This window comes from Oenanthe melanoleuca, chromosome 10 (genome assembly GCF_029582105.1).
Source record: "Oenanthe melanoleuca isolate GR-GAL-2019-014 chromosome 10, OMel1.0, whole genome shotgun sequence".
Lineage (NCBI taxonomy): Eukaryota > Metazoa > Chordata > Aves > Passeriformes > Muscicapidae > Oenanthe > Oenanthe melanoleuca.
The window spans coordinates 2,568,824-2,591,299 of NC_079344.1; the positions used below are offsets into that span (position 1 = coordinate 2,568,824).

The 22,476-nt window shown below is 41.5% G+C and overlaps 1 protein-coding gene across 6 annotated transcripts in view; it reads left to right on the forward strand.

The window, feature by feature from the left end:
• RORA (RAR related orphan receptor A) overlaps positions 1-22,476 on the forward strand; it is a 327,797-nt gene that overhangs the window by 294,669 nt on the left and 10,652 nt on the right. For 4 of the 6 annotated variants that reach the window (XM_056500317.1, XM_056500318.1, XM_056500321.1 and 1 more), the window contains 8 exons: positions 4,574-4,659; positions 12,393-12,534; positions 14,186-14,581; positions 17,288-17,409; positions 18,623-18,755; positions 19,415-19,522; positions 20,900-21,010; positions 22,278-22,390. In XM_056500317.1, coding sequence (XP_056356292.1) covers positions 4,574-4,659; positions 12,393-12,534; positions 14,186-14,581; positions 17,288-17,409; positions 18,623-18,755; positions 19,415-19,522; positions 20,900-21,010; positions 22,278-22,390 — 1,211 coding nt within the window. The remainder of the gene's footprint in view (positions 1-4,573; positions 4,660-12,392; positions 12,535-14,185; positions 14,582-17,287; positions 17,410-18,622; positions 18,756-19,414; positions 19,523-20,899; positions 21,011-22,277; positions 22,391-22,476) is intronic. The other 2 variants (XM_056500320.1, XM_056500322.1) reach the window with 1 other exon arrangement.

Here is a 22,476-nt window from a genome sequence, read left to right on the forward strand (position 1 = left end):
AAGGCAGACATGGAACCAATTTTTGCATTCACTGAAGAGCCCTTCCCAGCATACCAAATCTGAGGTTTCCTACCTATTATGAATTGGGAAAAGAATATTACTTGTGTGCATGTACAATTTTAAAATAACAGTGTGAAAGCAGAAGAAGGAAAGGAAAAATCCTTTTTCTACCCCAAGACAATTAATTCACTAGAAACAAGCATTTTATTCACAAATGTTAATGGGGAGGAAAAAACTTCTGTCTTTGGAAAACAATTTTTTTCTTTCAAACATGTTTCTTCAAGGTGAACTGGTAACAGACTTTGCTGTGCTGAGGTTCAGTGTGCTTCTGTTTAAGTGACAGAACTGGGGAGAAAGGTGACCTGTGCTTTGCTTGGCTGTACAGGCTCTTGCCCTCATCTGAGTCTGCCCCATGAGTTAGAAAGAGAGGAATCAAAGATTATGATGAGCTTGTAGAGTGCATTCCCCTACAGATACAGAGTTAGGTTTTCTTACTTCTCTACTGTACAAACTGAACAAGGAATAAAGCAACATTTCATGATGTGGTGAATTAATAAAAAGGGAGAGGCTGTCTAAGATTTGGTTGGGGGAGGTATCTTGGAAAAGGCAGGCAGACCCAGTGAAACTGTTGCAGGTGTGGGGAACAAGCTCCCCTGGAGCAGGAGGGGATAAGGCCTGTTCTCCTGTTCCAGCTGAGCAGTGACAGCTGGAGATGTCACTGGGTGCTCTCGCTGGCTGACTGCTGGCGTGTTCCCAGGAATTAGGTGGAGGCAATGGTGTTATTTAAGCATACCAGAGCTACCTAAGGCAATTGCTGTGTGAAGACACAGTGGATAGAGGAAGAATAAGTGTTTGGGGGAAAAACACTGGCTTTTTTTTTTCCCTGTAATACTTGGGCTCAAGTTCCTGTTCAGTCTGATTTTGAGCAGATCAGGGCCCACACTCCTTTTCCTGGAAGCTCATCTGGCATTACAGCTGGAGGACAGTTACTGACAGTGTGGTGATAGGGACAGCTCCAAGTGAAGGCACATTAACTGAGGGGTGTTGGTGGATGGCAGAGACCTGTGCTGTGGAGATGAGCTTGTTTGACACCAGTTTGTAGGGATTGCTGCCTCCAGCCTTGGAAGGTCCCTTCTTTCTCTCAGGAGCCCTTTCTGTAGCAACTTGTTCAGTGGTGGGTCATTTGTTGTTCCTGGTGGTTTGTTTGGGCTTTTATTCCTCCTCTTTGCTGCCTTTGGCACAGGACGGCCTTGGTAGGATTGTGGAGCACTGTTATTTCAGGGTGTGAAAGAGTCTTAGGCCTTTAATCTGGGAGTACAAACTACATCTGTCACCTGGGTATCTGTGGCAGTTCCTAAGCAACCACAAGAGTTTATTTTTTTTCTGCAGTTTGTATTTAAGAAATTGCTCATGCATGAACCAGCCTGAATCAGCCTGAGCACCACCCCAGGAGACAGAAATTGTAAACTGTAATTTAGGCTAATTCTAGTCTAAAGCATGAATTAGAGTATTCTGTGTAATCTTGAAAAATATACCATATAAATAAATGTAAGCAGAGAACAGGTACAATTAATTTGAGCACAGTAGGAAGCTTTAAGTAACTCTGGGAATGTGAGAAACCAAGTTGGAACATATTCTTGACATGTAAAAATATTTCCCACCTGCGTTGTTTGCATAAGAACAAGGTTTTAGCAAGTACATATTTGCATGTCAAAGTTAAAAGTGGGGAAAATATTTTCACCCTTGTAAGAAAAAAATGCATAATCTTGGCACAGGCAATTTGCATTTAGTAAGTTTAAAGTATCTTAAGTCCTTTCATGCTGTATGGGAAGTGTATGAACCTGCGACAGGGGTTCCATTTCAATGAGTTGATTTGCAAAGCACTGCAGTGGAGCAGTAATTGATCTGATCTCTCTGTGCATTAATTTGTATTACAATTGGTTGTGGCAGTCCCGAGTGATTTGTGCTGCTGAGATTCATCCATTGTGCATCTCAGAGTGCAGCAGTAAGTTGCAGTTTTAAATCCTGTGTGCCTAATTGAAAGTAAGTACCTTGAAGATGTAAATTTGAAGAAATCAGGAATTCTAACACTATATCTGATTTGGTGCCAACACTCATAAAAATTATGTTGGGCAAATGCTGGCACAGCTGGAACCTGTGAATCTGTGGAGATTCTCTCATACCAGCAAAGCACCCTGGAAAATGCATTTGGGACTAATTATGGCACCTTTTAGACTATTGCTAACCTAGCTTTAGGCCATCACTTTGAAGGCATGTTACATTCCTTCAGAAACACTCTGCAAATGTCCTGTTGCTTAAGAAATAGGGACTGCATAGACAGGCTTCATGGGTGATTTAACTAACATGCTGGAGATTGTAGATAAACTAGATCCAATTATATCATACTTATTCAAAATAAGGCAGTAATTATGTGTATATAAAAGTGAAATGTAGAAAATACCTTGCCATGTAGCTGTGGAGATAAGCCTTGTCACTACCCTGTCCAAGGAGCTGCAGAAGGCTGCTGATTCACTGCAGCAGAGCAGAAAAATAATCATATGTTGAAAAGGCACAACTGGGATTTGGTGGAGCTGTTCTGGAATCTGCCCACAGGATTGCTCTCTGAATATGAACTGCACATATTCAAATTCTGAGCTTCTGTGGATTTCAGTCTGTTCTCCAGTTTGTTGATGTGAAGAGGAGGTTATGCCACCCTTTCTGCTATAAGCTTATTAACATATGAGGCTCCAGTAATAATTCATATAGCACATTAATGAAACAGCACACACATTATTTTTCCTTTTGTTAGTTTGCTTCCTGCTCCATTGTGTTTAATGTGTTAGCTGAAGGCAAAGTGAAATTTCTGGGGAAGAAGTATTTCCTTCCTTAAGTGTCTTAAACCTCTGAATTTCTGCCTGATATTTTATCACTGCAAGGATGGGTTTAAAGGTCAGGGATGCCAGGGTGCTCCTGATGGAAGCAGACACAGTGGTGTCCTGCTGTAGGGCACTGCCTTCCCCAGCAGAGTGTTTGAGCTGCTGCTGAGCTCCTGGGAGCAAACAGGTCCCATTTGGGTGCAGCTCAGCTGCCCCATTGTTGCACTTGGCATCACCTGGAGAGTGTTTTGACGGAATATTTTAGCACAGTTGGTGCTGTGCTACAAGTCTTCTGGGCTTCTACTTTATAATTATCTTACGCTTTGGGCCAGATGCTGATCTGTGTTGTGCTGCAGTGAAGTGGAGCACACAGTAGTACTGCAAGGTGATTCTTGGTTAATAACAAGCAGCCAGTTAGGGATTCAATGGCATGCAAAATGCAATGTTTTTAGAGTGGCCATGACTTTTTGAGAACAGAGTACAACTGAATTTAAGCTAATGTGTTGTAAGACAGTAGTATAGATGTGATTTTGTGTTGTCACAGACTAGATAGCCATAAATTGGATGAAAGAGGAGCTCTCTTAAGCAGTTGGGCAGCTTGTGAATGGATTTAAGCTCTTCAAGGAGGTGAACAGCACTTGTTAATGTGTCACAGTTAAAGACAGCAAGAGTTACACTTGTGCTGTTCCAACTAAGCCACTTGCAGAAAACTGATGCAGCTGATCCTAATACACTGTGGCAGAGCAAGGGCTTTCCTGGGATTTCAGTCACCTAGCTCTGTGTGGTCTGTGTTTGTGAGCACTGCCAAGCACAGGTGAGGTGTGCCCTGTTGGTGTTTGATCACTAAAGCACTGCCTGTGCACAGTCTGTCCAAACCTGCCAGCAAAACAGCTGCAGCCTTTTGTATTCTCCAGAAGCAGTTGAGCATGCAGGAGTCTCTTTTTGGACCCGTGTATTCACATGGGAAGGTTGATTTAGAGATAGCCACACACCAAACTGAATTCAGTATGTGGGTTTATATGTATGAAATTACATTTATCAGGGCTTTCATGCCTTATAACTGTATGGCATTTTCCAGACTGTGCCAAGTCCTCTGGTTTCAGTAAACTGAGTGCAGCTGTGTTTTCCTGCCTTGTTTGTTCTGTGGTAGATAATACACAAATAGGTACCAGTAATTCCCTTTTGATTCAGATAGGTAAGTTTTGGATTTCTCATGCAAAATGGAGTTGCTCTTTTCCTCATAACTTCTCTTTAGGGTTGGCCAGTCGTGTGGGCTGAGTGGATGTTGGTGGCTGTGGTGAAGATGCTGCATTTGCTTCCAGGCAGGGCAAGCTTTAAAAGTCATGGTCTTGCATGAATACAGTTGGAAGAAACCTTTCTAGTGTCATCTTAGCTCTTTGGCCAAAATGTGAACTCTCCTGTTCTTTTTGGCTTTGAAATGCTGATTCTAGCCTTCTTGTGGGTTCTTAAATACCTTCTCAAATGACCCATTTTAATAACCCAAAAGCTATTATATAACGAGCAGCCATAATTTAGTCCAAAGCTCTAGGGGATCCTTGCAGTTCAGCAATGAATAGTTAATGCAGTATAATGTTTAGCAGGTTATTAGTTTTCACTGTACAAATGCTGATCAGGGAATGCTTTTATAAGGTGTTTCAAAGAAAATGTAATTAACTGGTTGCGTGCTTCTGTTGCAGCTCAAATTGAAATTATTCCATGCAAGATCTGTGGAGACAAATCATCAGGAATCCATTATGGTGTCATTACATGTGAAGGCTGCAAGGTAAGCTTCTAAAATATTAAGTCTGAAAAGAAGCATTTAGCCTTTTGATAGTGATTATTTTCTTTCTTTTTTTTTAAAGAGCAAGCATTGCTCTTAAGTTGAATATAAAATCATTGGGGATTCTGAAGTACTGGTTTTATTTGGGCTTTAGGATGTTTCTGTGACACATAGACACACACACAGTTACACTGCTGCAGATTTTAGGACAATCCTCAAAATCACACAGTTGTGCTAGGTGTGCTGTACATTGTCTGTCTCTGCATAAGCAGAAGAGATGATCTACTTCAAGCACAGCACCAAGAGCCTGTTCAGTGCATTCAGCCAGGGAAAGATGAGCCTGGCTTTCTCTAATCTCCCTGTCTGGTTTTGCTCTGTAAATTGCTATGAAGCTCTGAAATAGGAGAGAGCTCTCCCCTCTGTTTTCTCTTGCACTCTGCTGTGGTAGGAAATCTATCCTGTTTGGCAGGGAGATGGTGTTTCACAGTAGCACATGCTCCTGGTGTTCAGTGTGCTCAGGTCTTGCTGAGAGCACTGCCTGCTCCTTGCAGTGCAGTTACTGCTGTGGAAGGTTCAGGCTGTGAAGCTTCTCCTGGAGCTGTGCCTTTGCTGAACCTGGTGAACAGGGAGTGCACTAGAAGCATTTCTGTTTTGTTCAGTGTGTCTGTCACAACCAGGAATTCAACTGGACAGAACCAGCACAAGTGGGAGTGAAGCTGATCACTCCTTTTGATCCCTAGTGCAGAATTACAGCACTGGCTTGGGGTGACACATGTGCACAGCATGTTCTGGCTTGTTGCTCTCTTCATGGATCTATGTTGCAATCTGATACTGATAGGTTTTCTCCTCTTAATCTGTACCTGAGGTGTGAAGAATTGATGATTATGACAGTTTTTACTTTACTCTCCTGACTTGCTTGATACTGCAGCCCATCTTCAAAAAGTAACTTCCTTGCATTCACATTCTAAAGTTTTCGTTGTGTTTTTCTCAGGAAGTTTTTTATGTTTTCATTAACATGTCCTCTCACTCTTGTGGAAGTTTTGGTAACAATGAAGGAAATAAATTAAATGTAAGAATCTTGGAATGGTATGGGAACAGCACCCTCTGCCCTTTGTGACTGCTGTTGCTATGGAAAATGCAAGAAGTGCACTAAAAATGCATTTTTTTTCCCAGCTTTATGTTGTTAAGCAGCCTTTGTCAAATTTCAGCTGTGAGAAGTGCAGACATTTGTTGTGAGAATTCTGCTGTTTGACTGTCCTGTCAAGGATCAAGTTGTGCTCAGGGTCTGAGAGCTCTTTAATCTGTAAATGCTCTGTGACCAGAGGGATCCATGGCATCCAAACCTGAGTGCAGACACAGCAGGGTTAACGTGGTGCTGGTGCTCAGCTGGGCCTCCCCACATGGGGCTTCTTGCAGAGCAGGATCCCAAGGACATGGAAGCTGCCAGCTGTGTTTTCCTTGCTTCATCTTCATGCACCTAGTGAGAAATGTGTGTGCAGTATTCTGTGTTTTAGAACAAATTATTTTCTTTCAAGTGCTGTGTAAATCAAGTTCTCTTGGAGCTCTGTGCAATCCTCTGCTTCTGAGAATTCCACCAGGATGGTCAGCAGGTGAGAAGGGAAAAAGAGAAGGCAAACAGGCAGGGATGCTCAGCACATTGAAACCCATTTGAGCCTTGAAAGCAGAGTGTGAGAAGTAAGTGAATGACTTAGGCATTTTCTCCTCCTCTTGAAGGAACACAGGCAAGTTTTGTAGCCATACAATTTCAGACAGAATTTTATCACCAGTTAATCTCAACTTAGTTAACCAAGTTACCTTCCTTTGAGAAGCTCACTCCTACAGAAGCTCAGTCTTTAATGCCAGAGCCCAGATGACCTGCAAGTAGTGACAGACTGGGGTAGTGCTGGTGGGCATAAGTCACAGGAAGGATTTACATGATCATGGCCCAGGAAGCATTTAAAATGCCCAGCTGTGGCTTATGGATTCTGCCTGTGCTACACTCCTCCACAGTAAAGTCAACAGTCTCACCCAACAAAACTATTTTGGCTGGTGAAAAGTTGGCATAGCTTGGCTTCTGCCAAAGCAGCCAGGTGTGGATTGGTATGGGTTTCTTTTCCCAGCTTTTCTGTGGCTGTGACTGCTGCAGGTTTGAGCATGCTTGTGTTGCTCTTCATGTTATGCTAAAGCTTCTTTTGTGAAAAGTACTTGGCTACAAAGACCTTGTTCCCAGTCCTGTGCCTTGGCTCCGGCAGTCAGGGTCCTGCACAGTCCCAGGGAGTTCCCTGAGGTTCTGCCCTGGTGCACAGACCCTCCAGGGGCAGCAGGGGCAGGAGCAGCTGTGCTGCTGCCCCGAGCCAGGCCTGTCAGGAGTGATCTACAGGCACCAGCAGCCTCTGCAAACTCGGGTGTTTTCAGCTTGGACTGGTTTCACTCCGGTTTGGTGTGAACTTTAATGTTACTTAATCCTAATGTTAGCTTCAGTGTTACTCTGTAAATACTGATAATCAGCTGACATACAAGTTTTTGAAAGCCTAATCTGTATCATGGATGAAATCACAGACCAGCAGCTCTTGTCACATTGACTTTTGCAGATCCCATTGCTCTTCTGCAGCTCTGCAACCCTTGCATTTCACAGAGTTGAAAGTGTTTTGACCAGGTTGTTACGTTGCATTTCATGTAATAGGCTTGAAGATTTGTAATGCAACCTGTTAGTGTTTCTTGGGAAGTTTCATTTCCTACCTTGCTGTGATGTTTCTGGCTGTTTTATGAAGTTAGTGGCAGTATTTTGCACAGGCATTTACTCCCAACCCATCAGCCTATTTTGCTCAATTTGAATCTGCCTTTAAAAAAACAAAATTTAACACCCCTTCATCATCTCCCCCTTAACTGAAAATCTGAGGTTTTAGCCAGGCTGTATCTTATACTTTATCTAGGAGAGCTTCTGTGGCTTATTATAAATAAAATAAATGTTTTAAGAGAGGGCAGTTGTAAGAGCACTACTGACAAAACTGGTGTCTGTATGGAGCACTTCACTCAACCATTAGCTGTGGGAACCCATTAACAACCTTTTATGCTGTGGGAAGGACCATGCTGGGAAAGGAGAGTGGTTTGTACACATCCATGTTCTTTTCTTTTAGCTGCAAGTTGAATTCAGTTCCACATTGTCCTGCAATGAACTATATAATTTAATTTGTAAATGCAGTTGCTTGGTTTTACTGTCCACAGTTCCTGCACAGCTGACCCACCAATGCACTAGGGATCCCTTTCTTTACCTGACTGCATGCAGCTGGTCTTACAAAACCACCCATGCAGGGCATTTCTGGGTGTTTCAGATGCTTTCAAGGGTTTATCAGACTTGGCTTTTGTCTCTTGCATCTTTTTAAGACCTCAGATGATTTTGTTCATTGTAACTGCAAAGAACATTCGGGTTCTTTCCTTCAGGAAACAATACCTGGTGTGCTGTCCCTGCTCATCTTGCTTTCATTAATTGTGGCAAACACATGCTCACTCCTGTCTTTATTATCTATGTAAAACTGAGTGCTTTTCTGTTTTCAGTGATGCTGTGACTTTGTTACCAAATACTTTATTAAAACAGTTTATTAAACAATAGTCAGAGCACTCTCCTCCCTTTACAACTAAAATATGTGCTGGTGGTCATAAAAGGGTTAAAAATCCAATTTGAATATTTGCCTCTCTTTTGTATTACATTGTATTTACTAATGTTTCTTTGAAGAAAATTTGTGTTAGTTCACTTTAGAAAACAGCAAAAGAATGACTCCCCCCAACTAATTGTTAATTGCTCAGAATATTGCAAAACTTAATGATACGTGGAAGTCTTTAAGTATTAGCCATAAATCATGGGATTATGAATAAGCCTTTGTTGTCACAGGCTTGCATACAGTTGTTCCAAAACGTCTGCCATTAGGATGCAGCAAGGCAGCTGTCAGCTGTTTTCTTGTAATTAAACAGCCAATGAGCAGCTAATTAAGACATATGTGTATACAGAAGTGGAAGTGGGTATGTTAATGAACTGTAGGAATCAATTCATTAAATGAAAATTTGTCAGAAGACCAAACATGAGCTCAGCTTTTCAGCCCGTGTGTGATGGAGAGGGAGCCTGTGTGGTGCCATTTGGGACAGGAGGGAGCACAGCTGGCTCAGGAGCCAGCTCAGGCACCAGCATCTCCAGGGCTGGGCTGCTCAGCACAGGAGTCACTGGAACTATTCATAGACTCTGCAAAAACTGCTATTTACATTTCAAAGTCCTTTTTTAACAAGTTGTTATTCCAGCTGACTTGCAGATGAGAAGTTCTTGTGTTCTTTTTCCCCAAACCTGATTTTGTGGCAGCAAACAAAGACCCATAGAATCTGTTGTGTATAAATAGGAGTCTGAAACACAGAGACCAAGCTGTGGCTTGTAATGTGCTCTGCTCTTCTTCGGGCACCAAGTGGATCCATCTGCAGGAGCAGGCAATGTGCTGAGCTCAGTGGCTGGATCTTTGTGTGACATGGTCCAAGCAGGGCCAGAGGCTCCAACACTGGGATCCTTCAGTGCAGCACCAGCTTTGTCTCTGTGCTTCATCAGAGAGGTGGCTCTGCCTTGGCCCACTAGGTCACATGGAATAGTGGCTGTAAACATGCATGCAATGAAAAGCATGTGGCCTGGGCTGCCTTGCATAAGGCTTGAATGTATGCACCAGCTCCTTCCTGGGGGAAAAATTACAGCCAGCTCTGTGTCCTGGCAAAAGCAAGGGAATGGAACAACAGAATAGAGCATTTCTCCTTTTTAATAAAGGAGGGGAAACCTAGAAAGAAACTGTAGGTATGTACAAAAGGCTTCTGTAATAGGGGCTTTCCAACTTGTCTAACAGTGATGTAGAAGCCCAAGGACCACTAAAAGCTTACAAAACTCACAAGTAAAAGACAGCACCATAGAACAAAAAAATCCTCATTTGACCTTCATTGTCAATTCACTTGCAAATCCAAGATACCTGTGTTTCTGAGCTCTGGATAAGTTTGTGTCCTGGTTTGAAGAACACTCAACCCCCAACAGTTTAGATCAGTTCTTGAAGTTTGTGGCAAGGTTTCTTCTTTCTTTAGCTACTGCTGATATTTTCTTGGGTATGTCTTTAAAAGCTTCTACTGTATCTCTGGTTTGTAAAGTGCAAGTGCTTTTAAAGGCATGGGTTCAGGCATTTCTGCTCTACTGGAAATTTAGCTTCAAGCTGTAACTTAGCTGATATATTGTACACTAAAATGTATTGAGCAGCTGTATCTCTAGGGAATATCTGGAAAAGGAAAAAGGCCAGTATTTTCTCCATTATAATACTAAAAATAATCCTCAGCTTGACAAGGCTATTCTTAAAATATGCCAAAGTGGCAATTTAGAATCAGTGTGTGTATATATATATATATTATATGTATATATAATCTCAGCTAAAGGAAAATATATGGATGCATGAAGTTATTGGGACATGTTTAGGCTGACTTGCAGAATCTCAGAGGTGGCAGAGGGTTTCATGCAGCTCATGTGTGAGCATGTCATTCAGTGTAACTAGGAAAGTGCTTGGAGAACTGACTGATGCAGAATCTTGACCAGTCACTGGTCAGATTAATCCCTAATCCTGTTTTTCTGGTGAATGGCACTGCATTTGGAGTTCAGTGGTGAACACACTTGTGCTTGCAGTGGAGTGACAGCTCCACTGACACTGCTCCCAGAACTGGAAACAAATCTATCTATTATCCAAGTGTTAGTTTCTCTAGAGGGATCATTTGTGATGTTGGAATGGTAGACATTTCCATGGTATTTCAGATGTTCTTTAGGGTGAAATGCATTCAGTTGGAGCTCAATATGTGCAATACTTTCAGTCTCAGTGACAATTATCTCCCTGTTGACAAACATGAAAAAAATGGTTGAAAGTTCAGTCATATAGAAACAAAGACCAGGAAAAAAGGGTAAGAAATTTTGTACAGGAAAAAAGATAACATCTTCAGTTTCTTTTTTTTTTCTTTCTAATATATTCCATGTTTCCCTAATGAAGCTTTAATAAAAGGAGTGTAATCAACAAAGACTGGTGCCCTCCTGCTAAGATTGAGCAGGGGCTTTGTCTCGGTGCTTCACCATGTTTCTGTCTGCAGGCAGTTTGATAGGAAATACTTGACTACTTGAGACTTGTCATGCAGAAGTCCTTCCTTTGTTTGCTTCACTGGGTATCTGTGTGTGGCTGAGGGACTCCAGCATGAAACCTTTGAGTAAATAACAAGTTGGTAAAAGTCCAGCTTTAATTAAAAGGTGCCCAGCCTTTCCAAGGAACTATTTTCTTTGCAGCACTTTTAATTAATCCATTATGTGGCAACATAAAACTAAAATAGTGTGCTCACTGCTCTCAAATGCCTCTTTAGAATGACTACATCTTTGCACAATCCTTGTGAAGTAGGTATTACACACACATCAGCTTATGTTTGGGTAGTCTGTGGCAAAAGGATGAAATGGACTTCAAAGCAAACAGCTGCAGAGTGGTTAATGACATGCACCCTTCTGGAGGAGACAATAAAGTTGTAGCTGTGTGTAACCTTCCAGCTCCAGATTTCTTTAGAGATGGAGTTACTCAGGAAACACATCATACATAAAACATGTTTTAGCTTTCCCCCTCCTTAAGAATCTAAATCCTGCCCAGAGTTGAACAAGACCTGGGCTGTCAGCATCAAATTTCACAGCAGCACCAGTGCAATGACCATCCCTCTGTCCTGGGCACTAGTGAGGCACCTCAAGTGCTGTGTCTGGTTTTGGGCCCCTCATGAGGGGCTGGAGTTTGTCTAGAGAGGGGCAGCAGAGCAGGGGAAGAGTCTGGAGCACAAGTCTGATACTGGTTTTGAGTCTGATAAGGAACAGCTGAAGGTGCTGGAGTGGTTTAATCTGGAGGAGGCTCAGGTGTGACCTTCTTGCCTTCTTCAACTCCCTGACAGGAGGATGGAGCCAGGTGGGGGGTCAGGCTCTTATGGAGCCAGCAACAGAACAAAAGGAAATGGCCTCATGCTTTGGCAGGGCAAGTTTCAATTGGCTGTTAGGAAAGAATTCTTCACTGGAAGGGTGGGGAGGCACTGGAATAGGCTGTGCATGGAAATGGTGGAATCATGATCCCCAGAAGTATTTGAAAAGGCATGAGGATGTGACACTTGGGATTTAGTAGAGAACACAGTGGTGCTAGGATAATGTTTGGTCTTTGAGGTCTTTTCCAATCTTAATGATTCTGTGAGTCTGTAAAAAACAGAAGAGAAACTGTTCAGCATTGTGCTGTGTGTTTTCAAACATACACACACTGGCAAGGCTGAACATGGAGCCTGCCACTGTCACTCCAGAGAGCAGAACAGTGTGGTGACTGTTGAATTCTCCCTATTTTGGAGAACTATGCCAGCCCAGGAAAGATAGGAAATCAAGGTCTATAATTAGTTTTATCTCATTTGGGAAGAGCTGGAGTACCATATGTAATAAGGGATATGTAAAATCATGAATAAAAAGTGTAATTCCTTTATGTGTTACAACACTTTCTAAATGAACTGTTTCTTGCTAGTTACTGGTTTTTGTTTATTTCTAGGAGAGAAAAAAAACCCAACAAAACCTTTAGTTTTAACTTCCTTTAGTTGACTACAGAGCACTGTTAAGTATGTTGCCTTTGAGAGTCTGTTTGCTCCATCAGTTAACAGCTTCTTGCCTTGCCCTTTGCTGTTGCACCCAGGGGTTTTTCAGGAGGAGTCAGCAGAGCAATGCCACGTACTCGTGTCCTCGGCAGAAGAACTGTCTGATCGACCGGACCAGCCGCAACCGCTGCCAGCACTGCCGCCTACAGAAATGCCTTGCTGTGGGGATGTCTCGGGATGGTAAGCACTGCTCCCTGGGCTAGCTGCAAAAAATAACATCAGGTGTGTGATGTATGATCAGCCAAAAAACAGCATTTATATGCTAATTGTGCATTGGGCTGATAGCTGAGATCCTCAAGTGAGTTTTAGATGTTGCTTTATATTTTTCGATGTAACATGCTGAATGTTTTTAGATGCTGCTATATACTCAAGTATATAGAAATCAGGGCATGTACAAACTTCTTTATCTTTTTTCCTACTTACCTATTATAGTTCCCAGTTAAGAGCTTTGTCTCTGTCATTTCTTGAAGATGCAGTTTTTTAGTCTCTTGTTAATACTTCCTCTGTATATTCATTCCAACTTAAGTGACCTCCTGTAGTTGCAAGTAGCACTGCCTGGTGTATGGGTACAGATCAGAACTGCTTCACAGTATCAACAGAAGTTAAATATGTGTATAATGAATAATGGAAAAAATGCAAAGAAAAAAAACGCAGTGTTTTTCCAAAGGTAGAATTCTGAAGAAAAGATGTTCAAGTGCTGTTAATATTAAGCTCAAAATTGCAGCTTGAGTAGTGATGAAAGGCTGCCTCTGCCAAACAGCTGCTTATGTAATTCAGTCAGAACTGGCTTTGCAGCTGAGACTTGCACGCCTCCCCCACAGATGGAGCAGGCCTACCACCCCTTACCCATCTGAAGATCTGACTCAGTCTTTTCCCCTGCCATAGCGACTGCAGCACTGCATGCTTTAAAATACTTGTTACTCCAGGTGCATGGGGCCCAATCAAGGAGATTGTTTTAAGATTACATTCTTGAATTACATTGTCTTTATTTTTTTAATTGGCTATGAGACAAAAACTTGAAACAGTTGATGTTATGACTAGTTCCTCCAACATGTTTTCTGCTTTCCTGCAGAAAAGCCAAAAGCATTGGTCACCTTTCTGAAGAATGAAGCTTTTACAGCTGATACAGGTCCTTGAAATCTCATGCTGCATCCTTGGGAATTCCCTGGATGCTGCAAACCAGTGGCTGCTGGCTTACAGCTAATGCTCCTCAAAGTTGTAGTAATGTTGTGGAGATAGACACATGCACTTGTGTGCACACACAGATAGGTTTAACAATTACTCATCTACTAAACATTTTTGCTTGTCACAGAGATGCTGAAGGCAGGTTTGATGGTTCTTCCCACATGCTTTAGTCTCAATCTCAGTAAAGCTTGTTGATACACTGAGATGGACCCCACATGTTGGCACCACACTGTAGGTTTACTCTGCAGTGGAAATGTACAGCTGGTTGGAGCTGGACAGTTGTCTCAGGCCAGTGTGTTCTGGTTTAGCATCTGCTTTTCTAGGTAGGGTTTGAATGCTGAAGTGATGCATCTGTCAACCTCAACTGACATACAAGAGAAAATCTTTCCAGTACATAAGTGGAAAGTTAAGGAATTAAGCTGAACCAGTGACATCTAATGGTCCATTTCAGAGGCATGTCAAGATAGTCTTTTTAAAGAGCAGGTGCTGCAGCTGTGTACCTGTAATTGAGAAGTGGTTCTTAGGTCTGCCCATCCTGCAGCTTTGGGGTTTGTGCTGTGTCCTTCCATGAAGTGTTTGAAGACTGACAAGTAAAAGGCAGTGGTGGATGTGTAGAGATGTAATCTCCTGTGTGTCTGTATTTCAGCTGTAAAGTTTGGTCGAATGTCCAAAAAGCAGAGGGACAGCCTGTACGCCGAGGTGCAGAAACACCGGATGCAGCAGCAGCAGCGGGATCACCAGCAGCAGCCAGGAGAGGCAGAGCCACTCACCCCAACATACAATATCACCACCAATGGCTTAACAGAGCTACATGACGACCTCAGTAATTACATTGATGGGCATACCCCTGAAGGTAGCAAAGCAGACTCTGCAGTTAGCAGCTTCTACTTAGACATACAGCCTTCTCCAGATCAGTCGGGTCTTGATATTAATGGAATCAAACCAGAACCAATATGTGACTACACACCAGCATCGGGCTTCTTCCCTTATTGTTCTTTTACAAATGGGGAGACCTCTCCAACTGTGTCCATGGCAGAATTAGGTAATGAGAGAGAAAAGCTTCCATTGTAATTGTCTTAACAGTACCCTTTGGATTGAAGTGACACGTGCAGCCAAATGATAGTGAGAATGCTGCTTCAGTAGAGCTGTGGGCATGTATGGGCATTCTTGTGTGAAGTGCACAGTAAAACCCCAATCTCAGGGCACTCAGGGAGCTCCTTACTGCTCTGCACTAAAACTCCCAGGGAACTGTGGGTGATCAGCTCCACCAGCATTGCTTTTGCTTTCAGTCCTTGCAATAGAACCCTTGGAATACTGATTAAGAAGCTGATTTTTAGTGCTGAGAAAACAGATAGGGCTTTTCTTTACTTTCAGTGTTTTTAACAATTTATCTCCTTTTTCATTACCTCCAGTCTGTTACTCCTAACAAAAAGTGATGAGGCTGAATTTCTTTTGCTCTTTACCTGAGAAAAGCACCAGGCTAATCTGAGGGCAGTTCTTGTCAGGATCTGGCTCCAGATACTGAAGGACATTTTTGAATGTAGCAAGTTTTAATAATTTCTCTAAGAGCCTTATAACAACCATGTTAATTAGCACATTTTCCTTTAAACTCTTCCCTTAATGATTACACTAGGGCTGAATTCCACAAGTATGACTTGTCAACAGCTGAGAATGGGGTTAGAGTGTGCTGTGTGAACTGGTTATAAACAAAGTGGAACAGAACATCAAAGAAGTGGTTTCATGATTCCATTACTTATGTAAGCAGCTAGGCATTTAAAACTGATTCTTAAAACTTGCCTAAACAACATTTTGTCTAATAATTTTATATGAAAACCTAATAATAGTTTAGAAAAAAAAGCAGGTATTCCACATGAAAATTTTGTGTGGCTTATGTTCTTTTGAGAAGTTTTGCAGAGAGGCAGTCACAAGAAGCTTGCTTTTTAATGTCCTTATGTTGCAGAATGCTGTTCTCTACAATATAATTTGTCCTGACAGCCAAAGTATTGTGTCTGGCATCAGTTCAAATAATTTCAGATAGGTAAAAAGGAGAAGAAAATGTCAGGACAAAGGCAATGCTACCAGCTTTGTCTCAGTGAAATGATTGCTGATTTTCTTGTGGAAGGTGTTAAAAAGATCTACAATAAACCCACGGGGGAAAAAAAAAAGAAAAAAAGAAAAGGGCTTTTCTTTTTTGTAGGCCTGGTGTTGAGCCTGGAACACTGGCCTAAACTAAGTTTGTCTTGTTGCTTACCTTTATTTACATAGTGCTTTGTTTAAACCCTGCACAGCATGATATGGGTGCCCAGCATTAACATACTGAACAATGTTTGAAGAATGTTTGCCAGACGAAGGTTTCAATTTAGAAAGGTGTGGCTGTTCAATGAAAATATTTAGGTGTGTGCTGAAAAACAGTCCTGAAGTGAGGCAGAGTTTGTGAATAACATGGGAATATTTCACCTTCTGTATCCTGCAAGGGCACAGGGATCCTGCTGTCAGCTGCTGCTACCAAGAACAAGGGTTTTAACTACACACTTCCAAAAAAAAATCGTTCTGGTATGCACCAAAGCTATGCTGACAAAGTATAAAGTATGTTGTGTTCTACCTTACTGATTGGTCAGGTAGCACATATAATCTGATTTTATTTCATCTGTATGTTGAAGACTTTTCAGGTAATATCTTAATCAAACTATTGAGAGACTGATGGGTCCAGCAGTTCAGTTGGTGAAGAGTTGTGTTAGCTCATTACCAAAACAAGCCAGTTTCACACAAGACCCAGTACTGCAGTGCCTCAGGATGCCTCCATGTACCTCCAAGTGACCACCACTCCTGTTTGGTTTGAGCCTTCCTTTTCAGTGGCCTAACAAGCAGAATTGTGTGAGGCAAGTCCCCAGGCCTCTACTTGTCACATGCTAAAATAGCAGAACCTGCCCACAATTAAAGCGGAACTCAGGTATCTAAATTCTGTTCAGAAAGTGTTCCTAAAGCTTATGGAACCAGGTTTTGGTAATAAATCTAAATCTGCCTTACGGATCTTTTAATCAAGTATAACAGTAGAAAATAATTTCATTAGGAATTAAATCATTGTATGGAAATTTTAAATCATATGCAGTAAACTAGGTGACTGCTCTAAAGCTGAAAGAAAAAAAAAAACCCTAGTGTTAGTGGTTTTTTCTTTTTATCGGGATTCTCAAATAGATGCATTTTCCTGATTTATTTTTTTTAATGATATTGGGGGAGTGGGGGAAGGAAGACCCTTTTCCCTCCCAGGCCGCCTCATGGCACAGTGTCCTGCTGTAGAGAGCGCTAGACAGGTGCTGACTGTATTGTCTGTGGGGCAGCTGTGCCCTTCTGTCCGTCCGTGACACCGGCCCTGTCCGCGGCAGCTGTGCGCCCTCGCTCGGGTCCGTCACCCGCTTGTTGCCGGCTCCCTGCCCTGTTGTCACGGTGTGTCCGTGTCCCCCCGGGGCTGTGCTGTGCGGTGCCCGGTGTGTCCCCCCGTGTCCCCTCTGCCGCCGTTCCCGGCTGCGCTGCGCGGGCGCCGCGCGCCCTCTGCCGGCGGCTGCGGGCAGTGCCGCGCTCCGGCCGGGCAGGGCGGCTGCGCTGTCCCGAGCGTTCCGCGGGCGCTCCAACTAAAGCAGTTTTCTCTCTCTCAGTTCACACTCTGCACTCCCCCTGTTGCAGCTGAAATACAAGAGTTTATCTCGTGTCTGCATTTCTAATGTGTGCCGCTTTCTGCTCTTTCTTTTAGAACATCTTGCACAGAATATTTCCAAGTCACACATGGAAACTTGCCAGTACTTGAGAGAGGAGTTACAGCAGATAACATGGCAAACTTTTCTGCAGGAAGAAATCGAGAACTATCAGAACAAGGTATAAAACATGCCAGGCTATGGCATGGTTTCTTTAAAGCATGGTTATTTCCATAACACAGTGCAAAATTCACTTTTTCACTGCTTTCTCCTTACTATCAGGAATGTATATTTCTGTGTGTTTAAAAAAAAAATTAATGCACTAGAATCAAAGGCAGCAAGATGGCCAGGATATTCTTTGCATTTGTGATTTTTGCAGGTATAGGAAAAGGCAAAGACATTCTCTTAAAATCTGTCTCTCATAAAGAAAGATAGGAAATAATAGGAATTTTTTCAATCCTAATTGGCATATTATTTTTTTCTCTTTTGTAATGTCCTGGATCAACAATAACAAAAGCCAAAGCCACCGAGTTTATGCTATTACAAACTGTGCTGTGGTTTAAGTTTGTAAACACAGAGCTCCATGAGATTTCCAGCCTTCAGGGTTCACTGTAATCCTGATTCATGCTCCAGTTGTCCCTCAGTGTTTGGGTTTTACCTGTGCAGTAACAGCTCAGTGCTGCCATGCCACCAGGTACTGTAAGATCTAATCAGTGTTATTTCCAACATGCCTTCCATCCACAAGCTACTGCCAATTGGCTGCTTTTGGAAAATGGCCTTGGGAAGCACTGCTGAAGCACTTTGCTCTTTGAACATATTTTTCATTTCCTCAGAAATACATTTAACCTTTAGGAGTATAATTTTTTCTGCTTTATGATGATTTCATTCATTCCATTATTATCAGCACTGGAAAACCTCAATGCTGGCATGCCTTCTTTGTGTTGTTATCAAGATGATCTTCATAAATGAACATCTTTATATGTATCCTTCTGAAGATGAGCTAGGTTGATAATTTGCGTTCAGTACAAAATAGAGAAGCTGATAGGAAAAATACGATCATGCCTTGCTGGTGTAAATTGGCATTTTATTTTCATGCTATGAATACAATGCCCCTGAAATGACCAAAATCATTACACTTTGATGTTTTTGGCTTATGAAATAAAAGTACTCCAAGCTGGATCTCTTCTGACATGACTGAAGTCTTCCACTGTCACCCATCCACATGAGGCTGCGTTTGACGTCAGTTCCCCTTATAAGCAGACTGTAGGCAGGAGTGTTGGAGACAACTCACTCCATTTTGTTGTTTGATTTTCTTTAGCTCAGTTCTACTTTCTGACAATGAGCTTTGCAAAGCTTGGTCAGTAATGTTTCAATTTCTCTTCTCTCTCGAACAGCAAAGGGAGGTAATGTGGCAGTTATGTGCAGTCAAAATAACAGAAGCTATACAGTACGTAGTGGAATTTGCCAAACGCATCGATGGCTTTATGGAACTGTGTCAAAATGATCAAATTGTGCTTCTAAAAGCAGGTATGTGGGTCAGTTTTAAGATCTGCTTCTATTAGTTTTGCCCGAGGAAGGTGTTACATGCAGTGCTTGCATACACATATATTCATATGCAGTGCAATAATAATGTAGAATTAAATAAGGGAAAACCTTGTAAATTGTCTGTCTTTGAAGTGACATCATCTTAGTAATTCTGGGGAGAAGGAGTTCAAGTCTATCTATTAAATTTTCATTATGGACAAAGGGAGCAATGAGTGTGTTGAGATGTAAAAAAATTGGGGTTTTGTTTTGTTTTTTCATTGCTAATAGTGAATATTTCAAGAAAAAAGAATCCTATGGAAGATATTGTAGAAGTAATTCAGGTTACAAATACTGGACCAAGTTGTTAAGGCTTGGTGAACATAAATATAAATGAGCTTATTTGGCTTCAGAGACTTCATTACTCCAAAAGTTCACTAGAGTTTATTGGCATTAACTAAGTTGCTTTAAGGAAAACTTCAACTGGGGTTTATGGGAATTCTTTTAATTCTACCAGCAAAGCAAACTGTGCTCTGTTACATTACAGCAACTTACTACTTTACTAAACTAAAAATGAATGCAGAGCATTATAATTAAATCCTCACTTGCTCTATGCAACTGAAGTCTCTCCTTTCATAGTCAAACAGTTGTTGTTTCTGTTTTAGGGTCTTTAGAGGTTGTGTTCATCAGAATGTGCCGTGCCTTTGACTCCCAGAACAACACAGTCTACTTTGATGGCAAGTATGCTAGCCCAGAGGTTTTCAAGTCCTTAGGTAAGGAAATCTGAAGTGTTGTGTCTTTAAAAATTAAAAAAAAAAAAAATTTAAAAAATAGGTGGAGAAACAAGGGAAAACAGCTGCTTTGAAAAATCAGTCTATAGTATTCAAATAAAAGAGTTCTGGAGCTCAAACTGCTGTTTTGTAAGATGTCATACCAGCTCTGTTTAAAGCCAAGCTGATTTCAGGAGGTAAAACAGCTTCTCTGTGCAGTGAAGGAATGTTGGTGCTGAAGCTCAGCATTTTGATTAGGGTAGAGCAGTTTGGACTCACTTGTTGAGAAGAGAAGCCCAGATTTCATATCTAACATAACATTCCAAATATCCTGTTGGAAAAGGCAGCAGATTTTAAGCTAATTTGGGATATATTGACATTACTGCTTTGAAGATGTTAATGGTGTTTTAAAATTTGCTAAGTCCAGTTATTTGCTGGTAAAATGCTGTAAATATTTTTTTAAAATTAAACTACATACAATTTTGAAATTCTTTCCCATTAGTATTTTTGCTAATTTTGAAAGAATATATTCACTGGGTATAGATTTGAGCTATAAGACATTTTGGAGGCAGTGAAAAATACATCAGTGAAGAATGCTGGACAATTATTGAAGTTTTCCCTGCCTTTCTAAAACACGTCAAGGTACAAGGTCAGAGTGCAAACAGTTGTGGTTTCTAAGGAAGTATAACCTGGATCTGTTATCAGCATTCAGAAGTTTAGGCTGGGAAGGCTGAGGAAAGCCCTCATCTCTCGGGTTGTGATGCTCTTCAGAGCAGGGCTCACTTTAGAGACAGTACCTGCATGTGTGACAGCAGCAGTAACCTGAATAACACCTGTGTGAGCAAGAGAATGGATGGAAGGAAAGAGTTCCTCTTCTGCATGAACCATCTTCAGCCAGACCTTGGCTTCTCCCTTTGCTTCCTGCATGTCCCTTGTGTGCTTCTCTCTTCTCCCACTCTGTATGCTCAAAACTCTTAAAATCAGAACTTCTTAAGTCCATATTTCAGGGCTTCAGTCCACACTTATATGACAAAATTCCATGTAGAACAGAAACAAAGATAAAGCAATTTTGAGCTTGAAAATAAATGGCAATAGATTTATCCATATTTACCCCATGAGGACCCAATGTAGAAAAGATACAGTGTGCAAAACCTTCAGAATCTTGGCTGCCAGGATGTGGGAGCTGGGAACTTGTGGGAGTGGAGTAATACCCTCAAGGATGAGTGAGATCTCACTGCCATCACTTGGCAGTACTTAAGGAGAAGACTACCTATGAAGTGTTTTACATCTATTTCTCATCTTCATCAGAATAAATCAACAACTCTGTAGTGCTGAAGTAATTTTAAGCAATGTAACAAGAGCTTACCTTCTTTTTGGCAGGTTGTGAAGACTTCATTAGCTTTGTGTTTGAATTTGGAAAAAGTTTATGTTCTATGCACTTGACAGAAGATGAGATAGCTTTGTTTTCTGCATTTGTTTTAATGTCAGCAGGTAAGAGATGAAGGTTTCCTCTAGATCTGTTTGGTAGGGGTTGTTTTTATTTGGAGGCCTTTTCAATGATAATATTACAATTATCAGACATTGTGTAAATATCATCTTTTTGAGTCTCCTCACCAATTCTTTTATTTTAGTAAACACATTAAAACTACGAATTAAGGAACCAATTTATTTAATTGAAAATCTTACTCTAAGCCCTTATTTTCCACATTTTCACTTTGTTGAGGACTCAGCTTCTTTGTAAGGGCTTAAATGCATCTGAGTGAGACCCATGAGCCAGTCCTGGTGACACAGGCAGTTAGTGAACTCCCATAGTCAGCCTTCCATGTGTGTGAGCTTGCAGCTGCAGCACAACAGAAAACTTCCAGCATTGCCATTTTAGTGTCACTGGGGACACTGAGAATTATGGTGCCAGATATCCAAGTCACCCAAGAGTCAGCCTGGGTTTGCCATGCCTGTGGCTAAAATAAGTTAATAATCACAGATGAGGGTGCACAATGTGCTCCAGGTCCTGGAAAGGCTTCTCAGGTCAGGTGGAACAAGGTACTGGGGCAGAAAGTCAGTTTGTGCCTGGCCTGACACCTGAAGAAGGAAACTGATTTCAGACTGCAGTATAGTGGACTCAGCAGTGAGGATGGAAACTTGTATTAACAATGGTGGGTTTATTGAGTCTGTCATAAATACGTTCTCATGCTGTTGACCAGACAGGAAGTGTGGTACCCTGTGTCTTAGCAAGCCACAGTTCTGTCACACCAGGAATGTAGCAGCTAGTACTGCATTTCTGCCAGCAAGTTTAGCTGCTTTTTTTAATAGCTGAATCTTTGCATATGATTTTTTTTTTGGTAAGTCACTGCAAGTTCTGTAAGATCTGTTTGTTCTGTTGGTTCTCTGTAAGATCTTAGCAAGAAGATCCTCTCCAACTACTTGTCCATTATATGATTTATTCATTTCCCAGTAAAAAGTTGCTAGCCTCATTTTGTAAACACATTGCATTTTACAGATTTTCTTAGCAAATGAATAATAGATCTTACCCAGATGCATTACGTTCTCCTAAATAATAATTTATAAAATAACTTTAGGTGCATGTAATAAATGTATTTCAAAACCTATTAATTTTGAAACCCATTTTCTATATGAAAGTATATACAAGTAGAAGGAAGGTTGCAAAGAGGAAAAATGAATCTGTAACAGAATTAGTACTTCCTGGTGTGCTGTGATCCATGTGTGCATTACTAGAGGTTTTAACTCCATTTCTATTCAGATCGCTCATGGCTTCAGGAGAAAGTAAAAATTGAAAAACTCCAACAGAAGATCCAGCTAGCACTTCAACATGTCCTACAGAAGAACCACCGGGAAGATGGAATTCTTACAAAGGTAAGAGTCCTCCTGTGCCCTGTCACTGGGCTGAAAGAGTGGCTTCATTGGAACACTGCTCTGATGATGGGGTACACTGCTCTGAT